This window comes from Cavia porcellus, unplaced genomic scaffold (assembly GCF_034190915.1).
Source record: "Cavia porcellus strain 051 isolate PalLab524CR breed Dunkin Hartley unplaced genomic scaffold, mCavPor4.1 scaffold_6, whole genome shotgun sequence".
NCBI classification, from domain to species: Eukaryota; Metazoa; Chordata; class Mammalia; order Rodentia; family Caviidae; genus Cavia; species Cavia porcellus.
In genome coordinates, this window is record NW_026947489.1 from 91,675,268 (window position 1) to 91,687,947 (window position 12,680).

A 12,680-nucleotide genomic window follows, 5' to 3' on the forward strand; every position below is an offset into this window, starting at 1 on the left:
CGCCTAGACAAGACCTGTGCTGCTAGGAACTGCTCTTCCCTGAGGAAAGGCTGTCAGAGCTCCCTGTGTGGCCTGGGGCTGCTGGGGACACTCCTCAGCTGCTGGCTTAGTGTCCCTCTTGCTCTAGGGAGTGGTGACTGTATGGTCTACATCTCCTGAGCGCTGTCTGACTCGGGGGACCTGGTGACTGATCCACAGCCCTGGCCTCAAGGGACCAGCTTTTCCCACTGCCCCATCAGCCAACCCAAAAGTCCAGGCTGAGACAGGAGGATCTCCAAGAGTTTGATGCCAGCCTGGGCTCCATAATATATTGGAAGCCAGCCTGAAATTCATAGTGAGATGGTCTCCAAGGGGAAAAAATTGCTAGACCTGTGATCCTGTAGCCTCAGCTTCCCGAGTGCTGTGATCCTAGGCATCTGCCATCCCACCTGGCTTAATTTTTGAAAACCCTCTACAGATAGCTGAAGTCAGACTTGGGCGACTCCCAAGTGCCAGGCACTGACCCCAAGCCTCCCATGGCCCTTTGCACGGTTAAGGTCTAGAGAGGAAGCCAGGGTTTGCTCAGGATCCCACAGTCAAGACCTGAACCCCCACTCCTTGAATCTCTTTCGTGTCCTGCCCCTTTGTGCACAATAGCTTGGGATGCCTAATCTCTGGAATCAGTGTCACTGGGATTGTAGGCTTGGTCCTGTGTTCTGGCCTGCACTGCCTTTTATTGGGCCCCTGTTCCCAGCTGGGCAGGCATCTACCAATCAGAGATACCTGCTGTATTCTGTTTGCATTTAATTTGCATGACCACACCCCCAACCCCAGCTAAGCCTGTCCCAGAAGTGCCAGACCCCCTGGTCTCCTGGGCCGGGCCTCCACACTATTCATAGCTCTGGGACTGGTGGACTTCACATCCTTGGCTTTCTCTGTCTGTCTGGCCGCATCCTCCCCTCTGCCCTCTCTGTCCCCCCACTCCTCTCCGCCTCTCTCCCACCTTGGTTCTTTGGGCTGAGCTCCCGGAAATCTCATGTCTGAGCCGTCTGGCCAGGGCCCTGTGTACAAAGGGAAACTGAACCCCAGGTTGGGAGTCTTTGGGCCAGAGGGACAAACTGGTAGTAGGAGGCAGAGAGGGGGGTGACGAGGTGGCCACACTGGCAGACGGGGAGACACACCCCCCTCACCCCAGCCTTGAATCTGTGGGCGCTGACACTAGCTGGGGCCTGAGTTGGGCAGGCAGTTCAGATACTGTCCCCTGAGGGCTGGAGGACAGGGCAGTCGGGGCACAGGACTCTGGAAGATGCAGCAGGGAGACCCCGGAGATCCCGGTTGGGCACTTTAGCAATAAACTCTTTCTAAGGGCTGGGGATGTAGCTCAGTGTCAGGCCTCTATTCAATCCCCAGTGTCACCAAAAGGAGCAGAGAGGGGCAAGGGGCCTCTCCTGGGAGACAACGGACAGGGCCTGGCATGCTGGAGACCCCAGCACCACTGCCAGGAGTGGGCGCTGAGCTGCAGACAGGGCGGAAGCAGCTTCTCTCGGGCACCCCTTCTTCCATTAGTCTGGTACCTTCACTTCTGCACAAGGAAGGGGTAGGGACAAACAGCTGAAGCTGCCCTTGCCCCTGAGGGCCTTACTGGGGGGCAGGGTAGCCATTCTGGACTCTGTGGAGGGGTTCATTTGTTCTCCCCACTTTCCAAAACCATGTTGAGCCCCCAACAAAGCAGCCACACTCTAGGCTCCCGGGAAGTGACACTTTTGCTGAGAGGTACAGGATGTCCAGGAGCTAATCAGAGTTGGGGAAGCGAGGCCAGCATTCCTGAAGCCACATGTGCAAAGGCCCTGGGGCTGGAAGGAGGCCGAGGAGCCCAGAGGAAGAGAATGCAGTGGGTGTGGAGGCTGGCACGTGGCCCACAGAGTCTGTGGTCATCATGCTAAGACAATTATTCAGGGCTGTCTGGGATCAGGGGATGACAGCAGCCTGGAGCAGGGAGGTAGAGATGAAGTGGGCGGATTTGGAAGACACTGGGTTTCGTTCCCTGCAACTCTCCTGCCCTTCCTCCCTTCATTCCATACCCCAGCAGCTAAGAGAAACTTGTGTAACCTTGAGTGATGACCTTGAGGTCACATAGCCAGAGAAGGACCCAGGCCAAGATGCCTGGTGAGAGAGGCGTTGCCTTGCTCTGTGTGGGCACAGCAGTCCTTCCTGCCAGCCTCTTGCCCCCACTTCTGCCCACCCCTGGAGGTGAGTCCAAGCTTCCCAGCACCAGGCTGACCGGTGCTGAACAGGTCCCCTGGCACCCAGCATGTGCTTCATGAGTCTCATGCCTGTCATGGTGTCCCCAGCTGTGAATGAGGCAAACTGGGACACTCGGGAGAGGGATGCAGGTGAGCCCAGCCTAGGTCATCCCAGGGGAGGCTGTGAGCCCCTGCAGAGACCCTCCCCCACTGCCTCTGCCACAAGGGGATGGAGGGGGGTTGTGGGCAGGGTGAGGGCAGAGCCTCTTGTGCAGGGAGTCCTGGGTGGGGATCTGCTGAAACTTGCTGGGAGCAGGAGAGGCCTGGGTCCAAGCTCTGCCCTGGGGGCCCCTGCCGTCCCTTTGCAGGGGTCGGCAGGCAGCGGGGACTTCCGAGGAGGGGCGGTCAGAGGCTGATGGATGCCCAGTGTACCTGGAGCCTAGTTGTACAGTATATGGAGGGGTTTGATGGTTTTGAAAAAAAGTCTTTGTTTTGTTTGTTTTGTTTTTTGAGACAGGGTCTCACTGTAGGTCAGGCTGGTCTTGGACTCACTGTGGAGCCCAGGCTGGTCTCAAACTTGTAGCAACCCTCCTACCTGAGCCTCCTGACACCTGTGATCCCAGCACCCTGCCACCTGGCTGGAAAGGAGACATGGTGACATTCTCCTGCCCCCAGGAGTGGCTGCCCTTAACTTGGTCTGCCCTCTCTCCTGTATTCCTGGACCAAAGGGAGAACTCGGAGTCTCCAGTTGCTCTGGCCTTGTGCAGGGGACCCTTATCCCTGGGAGATGAGATGAGGAGGGGAAGACCCTGAGTCGTGGCTGGGACTGAGGGGCCTGGAGAATACAGTGGGGTCGGGGAGTGTGTTAAGGCTGAGTCACCCTGCTCCTCCCTGCCCCTGGGGGCTCTGAGGGACCTGGGGCAGCGGGTGTGCCACGCTTGGCCAGCAGGGGGCGCTGCTGCCCCAAACCCACTTGCCCAGCTGGCAAACCACCTGGCGCAGTGCAGTGTGGGCAGGTTCCCGGAATGCGGGTGGGCAGGGCCTGAGGCAGCAGCCTGTGTCGCAGGTGGCTGCGGGCTGTGGGATAGGAAGGGACCTGTGTGCACTCTAGGGTCTCGGGCAGGGACCCCACATGGGGCATCGTGGCACGGAGCTGAGTTTGGAAGGCTGTGGGCATCCATGCGCCCAGCTCTGAGGGGTGGCAGGTCCCCTACCTAGAGGCAGGGACTCCGGGACCCCAAGGGCAGCAGTGGGGGCTCTGAGTAGGTGTGGGCAGAGGGGCAGAAGGACAGGACCTTGGGGCAGGGGAGACACACTCTTGCATTTCTTAATTTATTTTTTGCATTTGAATTCTGACTGTGCCAATTTTGTTGCTGTTTTGTGTTTTGAGTCAGGGTCTCACTCTGTGATTCAGGCTGGTCTTGACCTCACTATGTAATCCAGGCTTGTCTCAAACTCACAGGCATTGCCCTGCCTCAGCCTCCCAAGTGCTGGGATTATAGTGCACCTCTGTACCTCTGTGTCCAATTTTGCCGATTGCCTTTTGCTAATTTTTTTTTTTTTTTTTGGTACTGGGGATCAAACTCACGACTAGTGCTCGCCTAGGCTCTGAGGTGAATCACTGGCTGCCAATTTTTTTAACTGTGGGAAATTAGTTATAAAATTCCCATTTTAACCATTTTTAAGTGTATGGTTCAGTGGCATTAATGTATTCATGTGGTTGTACAAACATCACCACTGTCCACCTCTTCCCAAACTGAACTTCTGAAGCCGCTGAATAATAAATCCTCATTGGTGCTCCTACCAGGCCCCAGTTAATACCATCCTGTCTCCATCTCCCAAATCTAAGCATCTTTTCCGTAAGTGGAGCAGCACTGTATCTGTCCTTTGTTAGAATGCTGCCTTCAGGACTTGTCATGTTGGAACATGTATCAGAATTCATTCGTTTTTTTGTTTATGTGATTTTGAGACAAACCTCTCTATGCAGTCCAGGCTGGCCTTGGACTCAGCAACCCTCTTGCCTCAGCCTTCCGAGTGGTGAGATTACAGGCGTGAGCCACCACACGCTTTTCTGGTCATATATTTTGAGTACCTGCCTTGGACAAGACAGGTGAATGGGACAAATCCATCTCTGAAAAATCCAACAGCTGGCCTTTGGGGGCGACCAGTGCTGGGAGGGAGGCAAAGCCATGGCTTGGGGCAGGCCAGTCCACACCCTCAGGCATACTGAAGACTGATGTATGTATGGGTGGGGGTGGAGGTGGCATCCCCAGCCCAGACAGGCCTGGAGACTGGAAGGAAGGATACCTGGAGACAGAGAGAGAGAGAGAGAGAGAGAGAGAGAGAGAGAGAGAGAGAGAGAAAGAGAGCGCCCATGACTTCTTGACTCCCCAGCAGATGGAATGGATGGAGAGGGTCCGCTGGTGCCCTGGCCCTGGCCCAAGTTGCACATGGTTGCTGGGCCATGGCCCTGATGTTTACTTTGTGGTTGGCTTGGGGCTCGCACTTTTCTATAAGTGCTTATTTCCTGCCATGAGCAAAGACGTTTGTCCCTTGGCGACCTGAGGCGGGCACCAGCCCTCCTGCTGGTCAGGGATCTGCCAGCCTGGCACCATTGCCCTGGTCCTTGCCTGCCTGCTGGGCACAGCCTCATTTTCCCTGGGGCCTGGCAGGGACTGGGGTGACGGGCTGGTGACCTGAGGGGTGGTGATGGTCGGGTGAATGTGTGAGCTGTGCAGGTCTCCGTGTGTCACGGTCTTGTGCACATGTGGCTGGTGGCTCCATGCTGGACATGTGACTAAGTATGAGAAAGTGACCATCCAGAAAGCAATCAATACAGTGTGCGGTTATTAAACCCTGACTGTATACTCTGGGCTAGGCTGAAACCTCCTTTCATTGCTTAATCCTCCCAAGACCCTCTGAGAGCTGGGTAATCTGCCCGGGTGGCACAGCTAGAAAGTAGTGGAGCTGGGTATGGTGGTGCAAGCCTGTGATCCCAGTACTGGGGAGGCTGAGGCAGGAGGATCACTAGGAGTTCCAGGTCAGCCTGGACTACATAGTGGGACCCTGTCTCAAAAAAAAAAAAAAAAAAAAAAAAAAAAAAAAAAAAAGAAAGAAAGAAAGAAAAGAAATATGGTGGAGATGACCTCAGACCCTCCAGTCCTGGACTCCAGAGCCATGCCAGCACCGACTCACACCTATTCCTTTTCGGGGTGTCTCTGTCCCTGCCCCTCCAGGATGGCGGTGGGTGCCTGACATACCAATGCGTCCCCCCTACCTCAGCCTAAGGAGTCGGTGTCACAGCCCAGCCCCCACCCAGCAGGGGAGCCAGGGCCTGGGAGACCCCTGCCCTATCCCAGCTGGACCTGTTCGGGGTCCCAAGTTCCCAGGGACGTAGCGCGCCAGCTCGCCCAGCCGGCTCCTCGGCGGGCCTGTGAGGACGCGTCCTGTGGGGCGGAGCCTGTGCCCCGCGGGGCTGGGAACCCAGCTGTGAATGGGGTGAGGGTGGAGGAGGCCGGGCTGGGGCTGGGGGCGTGGGCCAGAGGGCGGCTCAGTATCGCATTGCCCGCATGCCTGGGATGGCGGGCGCCCTGCTGCGTCCACCCCTCCCTGCAGGAGCGGAGGGGGGACGTCCTGGGTGGGGCTTGGTGGCTTGGGGGACCAGTTGGTGCTCTGTAAACGCTGCTGCTGCTGCTGCTGGGCCATTCTTTGGGGACAGTCGCAGGGCTCGTCACCTCTTAATTTGGGCCCTGGATTCCCGGAGGCGGCGCTGACCAAGCCCGAGGGAGGAAAAGCAGGCGGCTGACCCCGAGCCCCACGGCCCTGGGTGACATCAGTGCCCCTCCTTCTCCGTCCCTGACCTGTGCTCTCCTCTGCTTCCTCCAGCAGGGACCAGATCCTAGAGGGCCACCCGGGTGGGGTGGGGGGGCCCAGGAGCACAGGCCCGAGGCTCTGTCGTGGGTTGGGGTCTTCGTCGCTGGCAGTGACAGAGTCCAGAACTTTCAGACCCTCCCCCGCAAGTTTCCGGAGCTGAGGAAACTCCTGAGCGTGGTGTCTGTTTAGTTCCCAAGGCGACGCGGAGAGGTCGGGGTGAGCGGTGAGGCCTCGATCCCGGCCCAGCTTGCTCCAGTCTTAAGTCAAAACCTGTGTGCCTGTCATTCTAGCACTCGGGAGGCTAAGGCAGGATGCCCCGAGTTCAGGGCCAGCCTGGATCCCATAGTGAGACCTTGTGTCAAAATAAAACAAAACAAGACAAATAAACAAGCGAAAAAGGATCTTTGCCTGACCAGCTGTTAGCGGAAGAGACAAATGGAAACTAGGGAAAGTGCTTTCAGGGGTGCCCTCTCTTGGGGTCCGGCCTCCAAGCCCCTCCCCAGGGCTCCCCAGGAAGATGAGGTTGAATGGATTTTGCAAGCTGGTCAGCGGAGCCGCCGGGGGACGGCTTGGGCGGCGGGTAATTCCTGCCCTGCGGGGCGGGGAGCGCAGGGAGGAAGCCGTGTGTGCGGGGTGGGGGTGGGGGGGACAGGCTGGGCAGGAAGGCCCGGAATAGAATCTCAGCAACTCCTGGTATTTCCCAGCCTGTGCCCCCTCCCCCACGGCCCTCGGGGCCCACCCCACATTCCTTTCCCAGAGGAAATGGGGAGGGAGCGGGCTCCCCAGGCCTGAACTCAGCGCAGCCCTAGAGGGGAAGCGTAGGTCTCACACGCCGAGGTGCGCCCCTTCCAGGTGTCTGAGGCCCCGGGCACAGAAACTGGGGTTTATCTGCACCTCGCCCTTTCCTGTCGCCCCACAACCTTCCAAACTGTGTACACCGAGCTGGTCTCCAGCTCAGGGCGGTCCTCCTGCCTCAGCCTCCTGAATGCTGGGATGACAAGTGTGTGAGTCCACGCCTCTCCATGGTTTTGGCAGAGGGAGGCGTCCCAGTCAGCCAGCTAGGCTATGAGACGCGAGAGGGGACAGTGGGTGTGCTCAGCCTCAGGAGCTGGAATCGCAGCCGGAGGAAGGGCAGCTTCCACCAAGGTCTGTTAGGGGCACGTGACAGGGCGGTGCCCGCCGGGCACGGGCAGCGCTGGGCAGACCCGGAATCCACAGGGCGGGAAGAGCGTGTGATGGATGTGCCGGCTGCTGTCCCCGACTGCCCTGCCCTCCCTTCCCTGTCTCCCCCAGGCCCTCCTGACTCAGCGGCCGCGGCTCTTCCCCAGGGCTTCCGCCAGGGAGGGGGTGGGGGTCCAGCTCCCGCTTGGGGCCACCAGCGGCAAACAGGAAACGGGAGAACAAAACCGCTCCCTGGCCGCCTCGCTCTGACTCCTGCTTGCCTCTGCTCCCGCCCTGCCCCTTCCCCTCTGCTCTGGTTCCTTCTCTGTCACCTCCCACCTGCATGGGCACGACTGTCCCTCCCCTCCGCGTGGTCCGTTCCTGGGAAGAGGTGACAAACGGGGAGGGAGGAAAGCTGAGTCTTCTGCCTCAGTCTCCCTTCGGCCAGCCGCTCCAGAGAAGCCCAGCTTTGCTACTCACCCACCCCCACCCCCCGCTGGGGTGAAGCAGACTCCAAAATTGGAACTTGAGGACCCTGAGGCTGGCGTCCCAGTGCTGCAGTGGCACTGTGCACTGCTGGGCCCGGGGAAGTGGCTGGGCAGGAACGGGGAGACCGAGGACACCCCTGCCACCCAAGGCCCTGCCAGCCCTGCCCAGGAAGGAGCCGCTGGGATGCGGCAGGCCTGGTACGCAGGGGGCTTCCTGTCTGACTCAGGCTGGGGGTGTGCTGGGACCCGCCGGGAGCTGCTGTCAGAGCAGCTGCGGGCCGGGCTGGGTAGGGCACACCTGCGCTCCCAGGTGCGCAGTGCCCCTGCGCAGGTGTCAGTGGGCGCGGCGGTGTGGGTGCCTGTTTTCTGGGGCTCAGTGGGTATGCGGCAGATGTTTCTCGGGGCGTGCGTGAAGAGGGCGTGAGGTGTGAGGTCAGGGGCGTGAGTTTTCGAGTTCGCGACTGGCTGTGCTCTGCTCTGTGCGCGCCCGCGTGTGGTGGCAGCTGTGGGACGGGGCGCGCTCTGGGGCCGCCCCCTGGGGGAGGCGTCTGCCGCCACCGCCGCCGCTGTGTCTCGGGCGGGCGGGCGCCTTTGGCGGTGTGGGCGCGGGCGCGGCGCCCTCCAGCCGTGCTGCCTTCGTCCGCGCGCGCTGCCCGTCCCCTCGGGGCCTGTGGCTCCGGGGGGCGGGCGGGGACCCCCGGGTTCCCCCTGCGGCCCAGGGGCCTGAGGACGCCTCCCACCTGGCTCGGAGCCGCTCCAGCAGCTCAGCCCCGGACGAGTGGGGACCCGGGCAGAGGTCGGACCCGGGGGCCCCCGCGGGGCGCGGCGCTCGTGGGCAGCGCGGCTTGGCGCGTGGAGCGTGCGGGCACGGGGGGCTGGCGCTGGGCGCGCGCCGTCGGCGTGGACTGCAGCTCCCCGGAGCCGCGCTGCCTGTGGATGCCTTTCCTGGGTCACCGCGAGCCGCACCAGGCCAAGGTGAGCCCCGCTTCCAGGATGTAGGGAGTGTGTGGGGAGTTGGTGCGCGAGGGCTGGGCGCAGGGCTCGAAGCTCCTCAGGAGTGCTGTGGGAGGGCCCTAGGTCTGGGCAGAGGCCTGGGCCTCAGCCCTCTTGCAGCTTATGAGCAGTGGAGGGGCATAAGGGATCTAGGAATCCAGGAGTTATTTGGGCCTGGGGAGACCTTAGCACCCACAAGCGGGCATCCCTGTGCACCTGGGGTTCTGGATTCGGGCACAGTCAGGTTCCCCAGTGGGCACCGGGTTTGGAGGTAGCAGGTGGACCCCGCCGGGTGGTGGGTGATCCCTGGGCCGTGGCGGTGGACCCAGGCGCCGCGTTCCGATGTCCAAGATCTGCTGGGCTGGTGGAGCATGAGTCACAGTGGGCTCCCTGCCCAGCCCCGGCCCGGCCCTGTGCTCCCTGCCTTGACCTCTTTATGCCCTGGGGAGGAGCTGTGCGCGCCTCTGGGTTCTGGTTTGTGGGTTTTGGTTCCTGGTGTTACCCGCCTACGGTATCGAGTCTATCTTGGCCCGATGGGACCCCTGGGTGTCTTTTCTTTCCTGGCAAGATCTGGACTAGGAGGGCTTAGTCAGTAATGTCCCCTGCTCCCCTGGCGTCCCCATCTTAGTGCCTGGAGGCAGAGTTGGGGAACACACACTGTGCCGGATCTCAGGCTAACTGCCCAAGCTCTCCATGCTGGCTCTGGCTCTGTTTCTGTACCTGTCACCTCCTCCTGCTGGAGGTGACAAAAAGGCTCAGGGTGGCCCAGCTCAGAGAGGAGGGGTGGACATGTTTGCGTGTGATGAAGGGTTGAGGTGGGGGTTACGGAAGTGCTTCCTGGCTGCTAGCCACTGCTCTGGCTGGGTCTATGATGTCTCCTGGTAGGAAGGGGTGGAGGAAGGGACAGGCAGGGAGATAAGAGAGGGGGCGCAGCCTGGTGCGGGTGAGGAGAGGACCTGAGTGAGGGTGGCACCTCCCCCAACTGCGCACTGCCCTGGATCCCGGGCAGGTCCCCTCCTCCCAGGGAGCAGCACCCCCAGGCAGCTGGCAGCTTCAGGCAGGATGTGTGCCTGGGGAGGGGCAGGGGGGGCGTGCGGGGACCTGTCCCAGCCGCTTCTCATCACTGGGGCAGCTGGTGGCTTAAACCTTAATCCAGGACACCAGGGAACAATGGTGCTGCAAACAGCCCTGCACCCTCGCGGGCAGAGGAGCCGAAAGCAGGGGGCTGCCCGCACTGGAGAGGGACAGGAGCTTCTGTCTGGGGGGCAGAGGGGTCCTCCAGGCCCTCCTCTCCCTGATGAGCTCCTTGCTGGGTTGGCAGAGTAGGAACTGCAGGGGGTTTCAGACCTCTGCAGGATCCCAGCAAATCTCCAGGCTCCCTCAGCCCTCTAGGGATTGGGTCTGGGAGAGGAAGGAGCCAGATGCCTGAGGCCCCCCCCAGCACTCCAGTTTAGGGGTCTCCAATTTAGGGGTGATCTGGATTTGGCTTGGCCCCTTCTGAGCTGGGCATCGCTCAGCTCCTGTGGATTTGCCCAGGCTGTCTGATGCCTAGGGTCTCTTTGCCTGGCCTGTTACTGGCCTCCCTCCTGCGCTGTCCGCTGGGACCCTCCCCATGCAGCCTCCTCCTGCCTGGTCTCATCACCCCTTCGTCCCCCCACCCTCAAGATATCCAGACTGTCTCGGCCTCCCACCATGCAGAAAGGACCAGGATAGCACTGTGAGGAACTGGGGAAGTGAGGCTAGCGGTGACCTCACAGTGTCACCCATTGGGGCTGTGCATGTGGCCCAGTCTTCTCCTGCCCTGGTCAAGGGTGATTTGTGGGCCATGTCCCACCCCCGCAAGACCTCAGACTTTCTCTCTCAGTGTGGGGGGCCAAGGAGGAGCCAGGAGCTGAGCCCTGCTAGGGGTGGGAGTCTTTTGCCCCCAGGTGTCTGATTAGCCAGGCTGCCAGGGCCAAGTGGTGACCCTCGAGGGGGTCTCCCAGCGATTCCTGCTTCAGCTTCCCCTGGGTGCCCGTCTTTTCTGGTTGACCCCTGTGCCCAGCCTCTCCAATGCCCTCCTGTCACCCGCTGTCCTGTGTCTGGGGGAACCTGGGGTGCCGGCCACCTGCCGCTCACCTTGCCTCCCTGTGTCCCCGCAGCTGCCACTGGGCCCGAAAGATGGGTGCTCTCCTGGGCGCCCACTGCACTGGCAGGGGCCGAGGACACTGCTGCTGCGCAAAAGTCTTCAGGATGGCTTTGGCTTCACCCTGCGCCACTTCATCGTGTACCCGCCTGAGTCAGCCGTGCACTGCAACCTGAAGGTAGTGCTGGCCGGAACCCCAGAAGAACCTGGGGCGGAGCCCGGGCTCCTCTGACAAGACCCAGGGAGGAAAAGGATGGGGAGGAAGCAGCTGTGTGAGGGAGAGGACGGACCCCTGCCATCGCAGCAGAGGGCAGTGACTGGGTTGGGGCAGGGACTGGAGGGGGCGCCCAGGCATTCTAGGAAGGATGGGCCTCCCCGTCCACTGGTGGCTTCTAAGCTGCGTCTGCTGTCCCTGTCCCCTGTGGTCACAGAGCATACCAGTGCATCTCTGTGCCCATTCCCTACCTGCCCCAGGCCTGTGTAGGCTGTAGTGTTGTGTGCTGGAAGGAGCCTGGGGTGGGACAGGGGATCCCAGGCTGGGCCAACTCCTGAGACACCGTGGACCCGAGCTGCCCTGCTGCCCCACTGTCCTGAGCAGTGGTACTGCAGTGCCCAGGGTGCATTTATTGCCTTGGCCCCAAGAACCCTCGCAGCCCTGGTTCAAATGCCCAGGACTCCAGGCCCAGAGGAACCCGGCTCCTTGGCCCAGCCCATGGCTGTGAGTCGGGCCAGCATCTGCAGGAGAATGGGATGAGGACTAGAGGGGCCAGGCAGACATCACAGCCCCCATGAGGGCCTGGTCTCCACTCTCCTGCAGGCAAGGAAAGAGGTTTATTTATTTATTTTTGGTCTTTTTTGAGACGGGTTCTTCACTATGCAGTTCAGGCTGGCCCTGAGCTCACTTTGTAGCTCAGGCTGGTCTTGAATTCACAATGATCCCTCTCACCTGGGATTACAGGCGTGAGCCACCACGCCCTTCGAGGAAAGAGGTTTTTGTTGGGGTTCACAGCCCCTGACTCCCCTTCCTCCAGCACTGGAATCAGCCTGCAGCAGCTGTCAGAAGTCTCCCTGGGGATCTTGATCTCCCCTGCCAGAGCATGAAAGCTTGGGTCTCACAGCCTTCAAGTGCTTAGGAGTCTGCATGCACACATGTCTGTGCGGTGTGCTGGGCACGGGTGCACACATGTATCCCTCTGTAAAGACAGTGTGTGTCCGTGTCACTACACTGGGGGCACCATTGTCGCTGGCCAAGGCAGTGCTTAAGAGTGGCCGTGGTGTGTGGCACTGTCCCACCCCTCTGTGCCCAAGGACACGGCCTCTTCAGTCCCTGGAGCCCCCCTCTATCCTGGGCCCTGCCACCTCTCTCAGAGTGCCCCGTGGCCCTCGGAGTCTGTGGATGGCGGACAGTGGCCTCAGAAGTGTCCTAGGGTGCTGAGCTGTCCCTCCATGGGCGTTGGAAGGCCTCAGGCTGGGGGAGCCAGGCACAGCCCTGTCACCTTGCAGACCTGGGAGGTCCCCTGCCTGTTCCTGCTGTCCTGCAGCCCTCGGGGTCTCAGCCATCGAAACGAATCCATCCGCTCTGCCACCCACACACTCTGCTGTCGCCTCTAATCAGTGTACCCCACACGGGAGGGGCCCTCTGTCCAGGCTGGGCCACCAGTGAGTGCTGGGTTCTGGCCCTGGCCCTGAGAGGCCTCAAACAAGTTGGGCTGTCATCTGTGAAATGGGCCTAGTGTGTCTACAGAGAGGGACACATGGCTGCGTCCTGCTGGCCTGGGCTCTGTCCTTCCCCTACACTTGGTCCTGGCTCTTCCTTGA

The 12,680-nt window shown here is 60.8% G+C and overlaps 1 protein-coding gene across 5 annotated transcripts in view; it reads left to right on the forward strand.

The window, feature by feature from the left end:
* The window catches only part of Arhgap23 (Rho GTPase activating protein 23), a 58,810-nt gene that overhangs the window by 13,456 nt on the left and 32,674 nt on the right, over positions 1–12,680 (forward strand). For 2 of the 5 annotated variants that reach the window (XM_063251448.1, XM_063251450.1), the window contains exons 1-2: positions 8,361–8,719; positions 10,879–11,040. In XM_063251448.1, coding sequence (XP_063107518.1) covers positions 8,681–8,719; positions 10,879–11,040 — 201 coding nt within the window. In that variant the 5' untranslated portion in view covers positions 8,361–8,680. Of the gene's footprint in view, positions 1–7,344; positions 7,943–8,360; positions 8,720–10,878; positions 11,041–12,680 lie in introns of those variants that run through there. The other 3 variants (XM_063251449.1, XM_005002410.4, XM_063251451.1) reach the window with 2 other exon arrangements.